Source organism: Nesoenas mayeri (assembly GCF_963082525.1).
Source record: "Nesoenas mayeri genome assembly, contig: SCAFFOLD_142, whole genome shotgun sequence".
Classification (NCBI taxonomy): domain Eukaryota; kingdom Metazoa; phylum Chordata; class Aves; order Columbiformes; family Columbidae; genus Nesoenas; species Nesoenas mayeri.
This window is the reverse complement of record NW_027659969.1, coordinates 5,627-20,077: the sequence shown is the minus strand read 5'-3', so window position 1 is coordinate 20,077 and position 14,451 is coordinate 5,627. Positions and strand designations below refer to the sequence as shown.

The following is a 14,451-nucleotide window of genomic DNA, read 5'->3' as shown; positions in this document are numbered from 1 at the left end:
CCCATTATAAACCAGTTTATCCCATTATAAACCAGTTTATCCCATTATAAACCAGTTTATCCCATTATAAACCAGTTCATCCCATTATAAACCAGTTTATCCCATTATAAACCAGTTCGTCCCATTATAAACCAGTTTATCCCAGTATAAACCAGTTCATCCCATTATAAACCAGTTCATCCCATTATAAACCAGTTCATCCCATTATAAACCAGTTCATCCCATTATAAACCAGTTTATCCCATTATAAACCAGTTCATCCCAGTATAAACCAGTTCATCCCATTATAAACCAGTTCATCCCAGTATAAACCAGTTCATCCCATTATAAACCAGTTCATCCCATTATAAACCAGTTCGTCCCATTATAAACCAGTTCATCCCATTATAAACCAGTTCATCCCATTATAAACCAGTTTATCCCATTATAAACCAGTTCATCCCATTATAAACCAGTTCGTCCCATTATAAACCAGTTCATCCCATTATAAACCAGTTCATCCCATTATAAACCAGTTTATCGCATTATAAACCAGTTTATCCCATTATAAACCAGTTTATCCCATTATAAACCAGTTCATCCCATTATAAACCAGTTCATCCCATTATAAACCAGTTTATCCCATTATAAACCAGTTCATCCCATTATAAACCAGTTCATCCCATTATAAACCACTTTATCCCATTATAAACCAGTTTATCCCATTATAAACCAGTTAAACCAGTATAAACCAGTATAACCCAGTGTAACCACTATAACCCAGTATAACCCAGTATAACCAGTTCCCCAATATAACCCAGTATAACCCAGTATAACCAGTATAACCAGAATAACCACTTCCCCCAGTATAACCAGTTACAGGTTGGTGAGACCCTCCCAGTGCCCCCAGTACAAACCAATACAAACCAGTATAACCCAGTATAACCCACTATAACCCAGTATAACCAGTACAAACCAATATAAACCAGTATAACCAGTACGAACCAATACAAACCAGTATAACCAGTAGAAACCAATACAAACCAATACAAACCAGTATAACCCAGTATAACCCAGTATAACCGGTACAAACCAATACAAACCAATACAAACCAGTATAACCCAGTATAACCAGTATAACCAGTACAAACCAATACAAACCAATATAACCCAATATAACCAGTACAAACCAATACAAACCAATACAAACCAATATAACCAGTAGAAACCAATACAAACCAGTAGAAACCAATACAAACCAATATAACCCAGTATAACCAGTACAAACCAATACAAACCAATATAACCCAGTATAACCAGTACAAACCAATACAAACCAATATAACCCAGTATAACCAGTATAAACCAATACAAACCAATATAATCCAGTATAACCCAGTATAACCAGTACAAACCAATACAAACCAATATAACCAGTACAAACCATTACAAACCAATACAAACCAGTCCAACCCAGTATAACCAGTACAAACCAGTATAACCCAGTATAACCCAGTATAACCAGTACAAACCAGTATAACCAGTACAAACCAGTACAATCCAGTATAACCAGTACAAACCAATACAAACCAATATAACCAGTATAACCCAGTATAACCAGTCCAACCCAGTCCAACCCAGTCCAAACCAGTATAAGCAGCCCAACCCAGTCCAACCCAGTCCAACCCAGTCCAACCCAGTCCAACCCAATCCAACCCAGTCCAAACCAGTATTACCAGTCCAAACCAGTATAAACCAATCCAACCCAGTCCAACCCAGTCCAAACCAATCCAAACCAGTCCAACCCAGTCCAACCCAGTCCAAACCAGCCCAAACCAATCCAAACCAGTCCAACCCAGTCCAAACCAGTCCAAACCAGCCCAAACCAATCCAAACCAGTCCAACCCAGTCCAACCCAGTCCAAACCAGCCCAAACCAATCCAAACCAGTCCAACCCAGTCCAACCCAGTCCAAACCAGTATAAACCAATCCAAACCAGTATAAACCAATCCAACCCAGTCCAACCCAGTCCAAACCAGTATAACCAGCCCAACCCAGTCCAACCCAATCCAAACCAGTCCAAACCAGTATAACCAGTCCAAACCAGTATAAACCAATCCAAACCAGTATAAACCAGTATAAACCAGTCTAACCAGTATGCGCAGGTCGGTGAGATCTTCTCGGCCGCCGGCGCCGCCTTCACCAAACTGGGGGAGCTGACGATGCAGCTGCACCCGGTCTGCGACTCCTCCCCCGCCGGGTGAGATATGGCGCCTATAGGGACCTATAGGGGACCTATAGATGGGGGGGGGTCTCTATGGGGTCCCTATGGGATCACTATGGGGGTTTAGGGGGGTTATGGGGGGTCACAGGGTTCCTATAGGGGTGTGTGAGTCCTCCCCCGCCGGGTGAGATATGGCGCCTATAGGGACCTATAGGGGATCTATAGATCAGGGGGGGTCCTATGGGGTCCCTATGGGGTCACTATGGGGGTTTGGGGGGGTTATGGGGGGTCACAGGGTTCCTATACGGGTGTGTGAGTCCTCCCCCGCCGGGTGAGATATGGCGCCTATAGGGACCTATAGGGGATCTATAGATCAGGGGGGGTCCTATGGGGTCCCTATGGGGTCACTATGGGGGTTTGGGGGGGTTATGGGGGGTCACAGGGTTCCTATAGGGGTGTGTGAGTCCTCCCCCGCCGGGTGAGATATGGCGCCTATAGGGACCTATAGGGGATCTATAGATCAGGGGGGGTCCTATGGGGTCCCTATGGGGTCACTATGGGGGTTTGGGGGGGTTATGGGGGGTCACAGGGTTCCTATACGGGTGTGTGAGTCCTCCCCCGCCGGGTGAGATATGGCGCCTATAGGGACCTATAGGGGACCTATAGATCGGGGGGGGGTCCCTATGTGGTCTCTATGGGGTCACTATGGGGGTTTGGGGTCATTATGGGGCCCATATGGGGGGTTTGGGGTCCCTATAGGGGTCTGCGATTCCTCCCCCGCCGGGTGAGATATGGGACCTATAGGGGACCTATAGGGGATGTATAGATTGGGGAGGTCTCTATGGGGTGTCTATGGGGTCACTATGGGGGTTTGGGGTCGTTATGGGGCCCATATGGGAGGTTTGGGGTTCCTATAGGGGTCTGCGACTCCTCTCCCGCTGGGTGAGATATGGCGCCTATAGGGACCTATAGAATGGGGGGGATCTATAGAGTGGGGGGAGGTCCTATGGGGTCACTATGGGGGTTTGGGGTCGTTATGGGGCCCATATGGGAGGTTTGGAGTTCCTATAGGGGTCTGCGACTCCTCCCCCACCAGGTGAGATATGGGACCTATAGGGGATGTATAGAATGGGGGGGACCTATAGAGTGGGGGGAGGTCCTATGGGGTCCCTATGGGGGGCTGGGGTTATTATGGGGCCCATATGGGAGGTTTGGGGTCCCTATAGGGGTCTGCGACTCCTCTCCTGCTGGGTGAGATATGGCGCCTATAGGGACCTATAGGGGACCTATAGATCGGGGGGGGTCCCTATGGGGTCCCTATGGGGTCACTATGGGGGTTTGGGGGGGTTATGGGAGGTCACAGGGTTCCTATACGGGTGTGTGAGTCCTCCCCCACCAGGTGAGATATGGGACCTATAGGGGACCTATAGAATGGGGGGGACCTATAGATGGTGGGGGAGGTCCTGTGGGGGGTTGGGGTTATTATGGGGTCTCTATGGGAGGTTTGGGGTCCCTATAGGGGTCTGCGACTCCTCTCCTGCTGGGTGAGATATGGCGCCTATAGGGACCTATAGGGGACCTATAGATCGGGGGGGGTCCCTATGGGGTCCCTATGGGGTCTCTATGGGGTCACTATGGGGGTTTGGGGGGGTTATGGGGGGTCACAGGGTTCCTATAGGGGTGTGTGAGTCCTCCCCCGCCGGGTGAGATATGGTGCCTATAGGGACCTATAGGGGACCTATAGATTGGGGGGATCCTATGGGGTGTCTATGGGGTCACTATGGGGTCCCTATGGGGGTTTGGGGGCGTTATGGGGGGTCACAGGGTCACTATAGGGGTGTGTGAGTCCTCCCCCGCCGGGTGAGATATGGGACCTATAGAGACCTATAGGGGATGTATAGATTGGGGGGGTCTCTATGGGGTCACTATGGGGGGTTGGGGTTATTATGGGGTCTCTATGGGAGGTTTCGGGTCCCTATAGGGGTCTGCGACTCCTCTCCCGCTGGGTGAGATATGGTGCCTATAGGGACCTATAGGGGACCTATAGATCGGGGGGGGTCCCTATGGGGTCCCTATGGGGTCACTATGGGGGTTTGGGGGGGTTATGGGGGGTCACAGGGTTCCTATAGGGGTGTGTGAGTCCTCCCCCACCAGGTGAGATATGGGACCTATAGGGGATGTATAGAATGGGGGGGACCTATAGAGTGAGGGGAGGTCCTATGGGGGGTTGGGGTTATTATGGGGTCTCTATGGGAGGTTTCGGGTCCCTATAGGGGTCTGCGACTCCTCCCCCGCCGGGTGAGATATGGGGCCTATAGGGACCTATAGGGGACCTATAGATCGGGGGGGGTCTCTATGGGGTCCCTATGGGGTCACTATAGGGGTTTGGGGGGGTTATGGGGAGTCACAGGGTTCCTATAGGGGTGTGTGAGTCCTCCCCCACCAGGTGAGATATGGGACCTATAGGGACCTATAGCGGATGTATAGATTGGGGGGGTCTCTATGGGGTCACTATGGGGGGTTGGGGTTATTATGGGGCCTCTATGGGAGGTTTGGGGTATCTATAGGGGTCTGCGACTCCTCCCCCGCCGGGTGAGATATGGGGCCTATAGGGACCTATAGGGGACCTATAGATCGGGGGGGTTCTCTATGGGGTCCCTATGGGGTCACTATGGGGTCACTATGGGGGTTTGGGGGGGTTATGGGGGGTCACAGGGTTCCTATAGGGGTGTGTGAGTCCTCCCCCGCCAGGTGAGATATGGGACCTATAGGGGACCTATAGAATTTGGTTGTCCTATGGGGTCCCTATGGGGTCTGTATGGGGTCCATATGGGGGTTTGGGGTCATTATGGGGCCCATATGGGAGGTTTGGGGTCCCTATAGGGGTTTGTGACTCCTCCCCCTCCAGGTAAGATATGGGACCTATAGGGGATGTATAGAATGGGGGGGACCTATAGATGGGAGGGGGTCCCTATGTGGTCTCTATGGGGTCACTATGGGGGTTTGGGGTTATTATGGGGCCCATATGGGAGGTTTGGGGTCCCTATAGGGGTATGCGACTCCTCCCCAGCTGGGTAAGATATGGGGCCTATAGAGGACCTATAGGGGATGTATAGAATGGGGGGGGTCCTATGGGGTCTCTATGGGGTCCCTATGGGGTCACTATGGGGGTTTGGGGGCGTTATGGGGGGTCACAGGGTTCCTATAGGGGTGTGTGAGTCCTCCCCCACCAGGTGAGATATGGGACCTATAGGGACCTATAGGGGATGTATAGATTGGGGGGGTCTCTATGGGGCCACTATGGAGGTTTGGGGTCATTATGGGGCCCATATGGGGGGTTTGGGGTCCCTATAGGGGTCTGCGACTCCTCTCTCGCCGGGTAAGACATGGGACCTATAGGGACCTATAGGGGACCTATAGATTGGGGGGGTCCTATGGGGTGTCTATGGGGTCCCTATGGGGTCACTATGGGGGTTTGGGGTTGTTATGGGGCCCATATGGGGGGTTTGGGGGTTTCTATAGGGTGTCTGTAGGTTCTATAGGTGCTATAGGTTATGTATAGGTGCTGTAGGCTCCCCATAGAGTATCTATAGGGTGTCCATTTGGTATGTATAGGTGCTATAAGGTATCTATAGGGTATCTCAAGGGTATCAATAGGGTATCTATAGGTTGTCTATAGGGTATTTATAGGTGCTATAGGCTCCCCATAGGGTATCTATAGGGTATCTCTGGGTGCTATAGGGTCTCTATAGAGTGTGTATAGCTGCTGTAGATGCTATAGGTGCTAGAGGGTCTCTATATGGTGTGTATAGGTGCTATGGAGTTTCTATAGGGTGTGTATAGGTGCTGTAGGGTCTCTAAAGGGTACGTGTAGGTGTCGTAGCGTATGTATAGGTGCTATAGGCGCTATAGTGTATGTATAGGTGCTATAGAGTGTGTATAGGTGCTATAGGGTCTCTATAGTGTATGTATAGGTGCTATAGAGTATGTACAGGTGCTGTAGGCTGTGTATAGGGTCTGTATAGGTACTCTAGGATCTGTATAGGTGCTATAGGTGCTATAGGGTGTGCATAGGGTATGTATAGGGTCTCCATAGGGTATGTATAGGGTCTCTATAGGGTGTGTATAGAGTCTCTGTAGGGTGTGTATAGGGTCTCTATAGGGTGTGCATAGCGTATGTATAGGGTTTCTATAGGGTATGTATAGGACGCTATAGGTGCTATAGTGTATGTATAGGGTATGTATAGGTGCTCTAGGGTACATCTAGGGTACGTATAGGTGTATAGGGTGTGTCTAGAGTATGTCTAGGGTACATATAGGTGCTATAGGGTGTGTATAGGGTGTGTATAAGTGCTATAGGGTACGTCTAAAGTGCGTATAGGGCATGTATAAGTGCTATAGGGTATGTCTAGGGTGCATATAGGTGTTATAGGGTATGTATAGGGTCCATGTAGGTGCTGTAGGGTCTCTATAGGGTGTGTATAGGGTGTGTACAGGGTGTGTATAGATGCTATAGGGTATGTATAGGGTATGTCTAGGATATGTATAGGTGCTATAGGGTGTGTATAGCGTACGTATAGGGTATGTATAGGTTACATATAGGGTACGTATAGGTGTATAGGGTGTGTATAGGGTATGTCTAGAGTATGTATAGGTGCTCTAGGGTCCATCTAGGGTCTATGTAGGGGATGTATAGATGCCGTAGGGTATGTCTATGGTACGTATAGGGTGCGTATAGGGTGTGTATAGGTATGTGTAGGGTATGTATAGATGCTATAGGGTATGCCTAGGGTGCGTATAGATGCTATAGGCTCCCCATAGCATAGGTATGGATGCTATAGGGTAACTATAGGGTACATATAGCGTATGTATAGATGGTCTAGGGTATATATATGCTACGTATAGATGCTATAGGCTTCTCATAGGGTATCTCTAGGTGTTCTGGGGTCCTTGTAGGGTACGTATAGGTGCTCTAGGCTGCCCATGGGGTACATATAGGTGCTCTAGGGTACCTCTAGGGTCCATATAGGGTATGTATAGATGCTATAGGATGTGTCTAGGTTACATGTAGGGTACGTATAGATGCTATAGGGTATGTCTAGGGTACGTATAGGGTTCGTATAGGTGCTCTAGGCTCCCCATGGGGTAGATACAGGTGCTCTAGGGTCCATGTAGGGTCCATATAGGTGCTCTAGGGTGCATGTAGGGTCCACATAGGGTATGTATGGGTGCTGTAGGGTCCATATAGGGTCCATATAGGTGCTCTAGGGTCCATCTAGGGTCCACATAGGGTACGTATGGGTGCTTTAGGCTCCCCATGGGGTCCATATAGGTGCTCTGGGGTACATCTAGGGTCCATATAGGGTATGTATAGATGCTATAGGGTGTGTCTAGGTTACATGTAGGGTACGTATAGGTGCTCTAGGCTTCCCATGAGGTCCATATATGTGCCCTAGGGTTCATCTAGGGTCCATGTAGGCTATGTATAGATGTTATAGGGTGTGTCTAGGTCACATGTAGGGTATGTATAGGTGCTCTAGAGTACATGTAGGGTCCACATAGGGTACATATAGGTGCTGTAGGGTCCATATAGGGTCCATATAGGTGCTCTAGGGTCCATATAGGTGCTCTAGGGTCCATCTAGGGTCCATCTAGGGTCCATCTAGGGTACATATAGGTGCTCTAGGCTCCCCATGGGGTACATATAGGTACTCTAGAGTACATCTAGGGTCCACATAGGGTACATATAGGTGCCGTAGGGTCCATATAGGGTCCATATGGGTGCTCTAGGGTGCATGTAGGGTCCATATAGGGTACTCATGGCTGCTGTAGGATCCATCTAGCGTCCATATAGGTACTCTGGGGTCCATCTAGGTCCCACATGGGATACATACAGACACCATAGGGTCCATATAGACGCCATAGGGTCCCTATAGAGCACGTATAGACGCTATAGGCCCCCCCCCCAGCGCCAAGTGGACCCCGCAGGAGCTGGATCAGCTCCGCGCCGCCGTGCGACGCTTCGGCGACGACCTCAACCGGATCAGCGCCCTCATCAAGGAGCGGACCCTGTAATTAACACATAGGGCTCGTTAGCACCCTAATGAGCTCCCCTCCCCCCCCATTAACCCCCCCCACTCATTAACCCCGCCCCCCTCATTAATTAATGAGGCGTTTAATTGGGTTTCCAGGGCTCAAATCAAAGCGGCCGCCAAGAGGAAAAGTTACGAAGAGGCCGGGCTGCCCCTCCCCCACCCCCCCCAGGGGGACTCCCCCAAAAAGGGGCCCCGGAAAGGGGGGGGGGGAGGGGGGACACCCCAACTTGGGGTCCCCCCCTCCCCCGCCCCCGTGACCCCCCATGACCCCCCCGGCAAGAAGCACAAAGCGGCAGGTGGGGACCCCCCCCCCTCCCCCCACATTGATTTTGGGGGGACCCCCCCCATCCCCCCTTTAGATTTGGGGGATCCCCCCCCCCTGACCCCCATGGACCCCCCCATTGATTTGGGGGGAACCCCCCTTGACCCCTCCCCCATTGACCCATTGACCCCCCCCATTGATTTTGGGGGGACCCCCCCCTTGACCCCTCCCCCATGGTCCAATTGACCCCCCCCATTGATTTTGGGGTCTCCCCCTTGACCCCTCCCCCATTGACCCATTGCCCCCCCCCCATTGATTTTTGGGGGACCCTCAGTGACCCCCCCCCCCATTGATTTTGGGGGGACCCCCCCCCTTGACCCCTCCCCCATGGTCCAATTGACCCCCCCCATTGATTTTGGAGGGACCCCCCCTTGACCCCTCCCCCATTGACCCATTGACCCCCCCCCATTGATTTTGGGGGGACCCCCCCCTTGACTCCTCCCCCATGGTCCAATTGACCCCCCCCATTGATTTTGGGGTCCCCCCCCTTGACCCCTCCCCCATGGTCCAATTGACCCCCCCCATTGATTTTGGGGTCCCCCCCTTGACCCCTCCCCCATTGACCCATTGACCCCCCCCCATTGATTTTGGGGGGACCCTCAGTGACCCCCCCCCCCATTGATTTTGGGGGGACCCCCCCCTTGACTCCTCCCCCATGGTCCAATTGACCCCCCCCATTGATTTTGGGGTCCCCCCCTTGACCCCTCCCCCATTGACCCATTGACCCCCCCCCCATTGATTTTGGGGGGACCCTCAGTGACCCCCCCTCCTCATTGATTTTGGAGGGACCCCCCCTTGACTCCTCCCCCATTGACCCATTGACCCCCCCCCATTGATTTTGGAGGGACCCCCCATTGACCCCTCCCCCATTGACCCATTGATCCCCCCCATTGACTTTGGGGGGTCCCCCCCTTGACCCCTCCCCCATGGTCCAATTGACCCCCCCCATTGATTTTGGGGTCCCCCCCTTGACCCCTCCCCCATTGACCCCCCCCCCATTGATTTTGGGGGGACCCCCCCCCTTGACCCCTCCCCCATGGTCCAATTGACCCCCCCCATTGATTTTGGAGGGACCCCCCCTTGACCCCTCCCCCATTGACCCATTGACCCCCCCTCATTGATTTTGGGGGGACCCCCCCCTTGACCCCTCCCCCATGGTCCAATTGACCCCCCCCATTGATTTTGGAGTCCCCCCCTTGACCCCTCCCCCATTGACCCATTGACCCCCCCCCATTGACCCATTGATCCCCCCCATTGACTTTGGGGGGACCCCCCCCTTGACCCCTCCCCCATTGACCCATTGACCCCCCCCCATTGATTTTGGGGGGACCCTCAGTGACCCCCCCCCCCATTGATTTTTGAGGGACCCCCCATTGACCCCTCCCCCATTGACCCATTGATCCCCCCCATTGACTTTGGGGGGACCCCCCCCTTGACCCCTCCCCCATGGTCCAATTGACCCCCCCCATTGATTTTGGGGTCCCCCCCTTGACCCCTCCCCCATTGACCCATTGACCCCCCCCCCATTGATTTTGGGGGGACCCTCAGTGACCCCCCCCCCATTGATTTTGGGGGACCCTCAGTGACCCCCCCCCCCCATTGATTTTGGAGGGACCCCCCATTGACCCCTCCCCCATTGACCCATTGATCCCCCCCATTGACTTTGGGGGACCCCCCCCTTGACCCCTCCCCATTGACCCATTGACCCCCCCCCATTGATTTTGGGGGACCCTCAGTGACCCCCCCCCCCCCATTGATTTTGGGGGGACCCCCCCCTTGACTCCTCCCCCATGGTCCAATTGACCCCCCCCATTGATTTTGGGGTCCCCCCCTTGACCCCTCCCCCATTGACCCATTGACCCCCCCCATTGATTTTGGGGGACCCTCAGTGACCCCCCCCCCCATTGATTTTGGAGGGACCCCCCCTTGACTCCTCCCCCATTGACCCATTGACCCCCCCCCATTGATTTTGGGGGGACCCCCCCCCTTGACTCCTCCCCCATGGTCCAATTGACCCCCCCCATTGATTTTGGGGTCCCCCCCTTGACCCCTCCCCCATTGACCCATTGACCCCCCCCCATTGATTTTGGGGGGACCCTCAGTGACCCCCCCCCCCCCATTGATTTTGGAGGGACCCCCCCTTGACCCCTCCCCCATTGACCCATTGACCCCCCCCATTGATTTTAGGGGGACCCCCCCCTTGACCCCTCCCCCATGGTCCAATTGACCCCCCTCATTGATTTTGGGGTCCCCCCCTTGACCCCTCCCCCATTGACCCATTGACCCCCCCCCATTGATTTTGGGGGGACCCTCAGTGACCCCCCCCCCCATTGATTTTGGAGGGACCCCCCATTGACCCCTCCCGCATTGACCCATTGATCCCCCCCATTGACTTTGGGGGGTCCCCCCCTTGACCCCTCCCCCATGGTCCAATTGACCCCCCCCCATTGATTTTGGGGGGACCCTCAGTGACCCCCCCCCCCATTGATTTTGGGGGGACCCCCCCTTGACTCCTCCCCCATGGTCCAATTGACCCCCCCCATTGATTTTGGGGTCCCCCCCTTGACCCCTCCCCCATTGACCCATTGACCCCCCCCCATTGATTTTGGAGGGACCCCCCATTGACCCCTCCCCCATTGACCCATTGATCCCCCCCATTGACTTTGGGGGGTCCCCCCCTTGACCCCTCCCCCATGGTCCAATTGACCCCCCCCCATTGATTTTGGGGTCCCCCCCTTGACCCCTCCCCCATGGACTCATTGATCCCCCCGCCCCCCCCCCCCCCCATTGATTTTGGGGTCTCCCCCCCTGACCCCCATGGACCCCCCCATTGATTTTGGGGGAACCCCTAGTGACCCCCCCCACATTGATTTTGGGGGGACCCCTCTTGACCCCTCCCCCATGGCCCCATTGCCCCCACCCCCCCATTAGTTTTGGGGTCCCCTCCCCCATGGCCCCATTGACCCCCCCCCCCCCCATGGACCCTCCATCCCCCCTTTAGATTTGAGGGGTCCCCCCCCCGACCCCCATGGAACCCCCCATTGATTTTGGGGGTCCCCTCCTTGACTCCTCCCCCATGGCCCAATTCACCCCCCCCCCCCTTTAATTTCGGGGTCCCTCCATATCTTCCCCCTCCCCCCTTTAATATTGGGGTCCCCCCCATATCTCCCCCCCCCCCTTAAATTTTGGGGTCCCCCCATATTTTAGGGTCCCCTCAATATCTCTATCCCCCCCCCTTAAATTTCGGGGTCCCCTCATATCTTACCCCCCCCTTTAATAAATTGGGGTCCCCCCCATATCTCTATGCCCCCCTTAAATATTGGGGTCCCCCCCATATTTTGGGGTCCCCCCATATCTTCCCCCCCTTTAATATTGGGGTCCCTCCATATTTTGGGGTCCCCCTCATATCTCTAACTCCCCTTTAATTTTTGGGTCCCCCCCTTATCTCTCCCCCCCCCTTTAATATTGGGGTCCCCCATATTTTGGGTTCCCCCCCATATCTCTACTCCCCCCTTTAATATTGAGGTCCCCCGATATTTTGGGGTCCCCCCCATATATCTCCCCCCCCCTTTAATATTGGGGTCCCCCCATATTTTGGGGTCCCCCCCATATATCTCCCCACCCCTTTAATATTGGGGTCCCCTCATATTTTGGGGTCCCCCCCATATCTCTATCCTCCCCCCTTAAATTTCGGGGTCCCCCCATATCTTACCCCCCCTTTAATATTGGGGTCCCCCCCGTATCTCTCCCCCCCCACTTTAATATTGGGGTCCCTCCCATATCTCTCCCCCCCCCTTTAATAAATTGGGGTCCCCCCCATATTTTGGGGTCCCCCCCATATCTCTAACCCCCCCCTCCCCCCATATTTTGGGGTGTCCCCCCCCCAGATCCCCCCCCAGGTGACAGCGACACCTCCGGGGACCTCGTGGACATTGAAGGTTTTGGGGACCCCCCCCCCGCCAAGCGCCTCCACTTTGAATAAGGTAACGGGGGGGGGGGACCCCAAAATTGGGGAGGGGTCCCCAAAATCATGGGGACCCCCCCAAACTAAACTTTGTCACCTCTTTGCAGATGAAGCAACTTGGGGACCCCCCTGGACATTGAGACCCCCCCAGACCCCCCCAAACATTTGGGGTCCCCAAACCCCCTCCAGACCCCCCCAAATATTTGGGGTCCCCCCATAACCCCCACGACCCCCCAAAGTTTTGGGGTCCCCCCCAGACCCCCCAAATATTTGGGGTCCCCCCATAACCCCCCCTGGACCCCCCAAATATTTGGGGTCCCCCCATAAACCCCCAGAGCCCCCAAACATTTGGGGTTCCCCCCTGTACCCCCCAAAGTTTTGGGGTCCCCCCCAAACCCCCCCATACCCCCCAAAGTTTTGGGTCCCCCCATAACCCCCATTGACCCCCAAACATTTGGGGTCCCCCCCAAAACCCCCCAGACCCCCCCAAACATTTGGGGTCCCCCCCTGTACCCCCCAAACATTTGGGGTCCCTCCCAAACACCTTTGGACCCCCCAAATATTTGGGGTCCCCCCATAAACCCCCAGACCCCCCCCCAAATATTTGGGGTCCCCCCCAAACCCCCTTGGACACCTCCAAACATTTGGGGTCCCCCCATAAGTCCCTTGGACCCCCCAAATATTTGGGGTCCCCCCCCAAATCTCTGAGACTCCCCCAAACATTTGGGGTCCCCCCAACCCCCCCACCCCCCCCAAAATCATTGGGGACCCCCCCCCCCCTTATTTTGGGGTGTCCCCCCCTTTCCCCCCCCCATTAAAAATTTGGGGTCCCCCCACAAGTTGGGGTGTTGAGTTGGAGCCTTTATTGGGGTGACACCAATGGGGGGATTTGGGGGTACGGGGGGGGGGGATTGGGGGGGGTCTATGGGGGGATTTGGGGGTACGGGGGGGTCTGGGGGGGGTTGAATTTGGGGGGTCTATGGGGGGATTTGGGGGTACAGGGGGTTTGGGGGGGTTGAATTTGGGGGTACAGGGGGGTCTATGGGGGTACAGGAGGATTTGGGGGGGCTGGGGGGTATTTGGGGCTGCAGGGGGGGTTTGGAGGGTCCAGGGGGGTATTTGGGGGGGCTGGGGGGTATTTGGGGGTGCAGGGGGTATTTGGGGGGGTCTATGGGGTTTTGGGGTGTCCTGGGGGGGATTTTGGGGTGTTTTGGGGCTATTTTTGGGGTGGTTTTGGGGGGTGTTTTGGGGTGAATTTTGGGGTCTTTTGGGTTGAATTTTGGGGTGGTTTTGGGGTGTTTTGGGGCTATTTTTGGGGTGTCTTTTGGGGGGTGTTTTGGGGTGATTTTGAGGCTGTTTTGGGTGAATTTTGGGGTGTTTTTGGGGCTATTTTGGGGTGGTTTTGGGGTGTTTTTGGGGTGTTTTGGGGCTATTTTTGGGGTGTTTTGGGGGTGATTTTGGGGCTGTTTTGGGGGTGTTTGGGGGCTATTTTTGGGGTGTTTTTGAGCTATTTTGGGGGTGTTTTGGGGCTGTTTTTGGGGTGTTTTTGGGGGGTGTTTTGGGGTGAATTTTGGGGTGGTTTGGGGCTATTTTTGGGGTGGTTTGGGGCTATTTTGGGGTGTTTTGGGGGCTGGTTTTGGGGCTGTTTTGGGATGTTTGGGGGCTGTTTTTGGGCTGTTTTGGGGGTGTTTTGGGCTGGTTTTGGGGTGTTTTGGGCTGGTTTTGGGGTGTTTATGGGCCGTTTTTGGGGTGTTTTTGGGGTGTCAGGGCTCCTGCCCACTGTTCAGCTCCAACTGGGGTTTTGGGGTGAATTTTGGGGTGTTTGGGGCTGTTTTTAGGGTGTTTCAGGCTGACAAGGCTCCTGCCG

At 54.3% G+C, this 14,451-nt stretch overlaps 1 protein-coding gene across 1 annotated transcript; it reads left to right on the top strand.

Annotated features, from left to right (window-relative positions):
* Positions 1 to 2,145: 2,145 nt before the first annotated feature.
* BACC1 (BPTF associated chromatin complex component 1) lies at positions 2,146 to 12,819 on the top strand. The gene is made up of 5 exons (XM_080364597.1): positions 2,146 to 2,239; positions 8,173 to 8,274; positions 8,395 to 8,594; positions 12,508 to 12,603; positions 12,692 to 12,819. The coding sequence occupies exons 1-4, from the start codon at positions 2,202 to 2,204 to the stop codon at positions 12,600 to 12,602; spliced, it is 435 nt and encodes a 144-aa protein (XP_080220723.1). The 5' UTR covers positions 2,146 to 2,201; the 3' UTR covers position 12,603; positions 12,692 to 12,819.
* Positions 12,820 to 14,451: the final 1,632 nt, after the last annotated feature.

Excerpts from the sequence above, each read along its gene's own strand:
- BACC1 (XM_080364597.1), top strand. The coding sequence starts at position 2,202 with ATGCAGCTGCACCCGGTCTGCGACTCCTCCCCCGCCGG. Across the intron at positions 2,240-8,172 it reads TGCGACTCCTCCCCCGCCGG|CGCCAAGTGGACCCCGCAGG; the intron begins GTGAGATATGGC and ends CCCCCCCCCCAG. Across the intron at positions 8,275-8,394 it reads CTCATCAAGGAGCGGACCCT|GGCTCAAATCAAAGCGGCCG; the intron begins GTAATTAACACA and ends TTGGGTTTCCAG.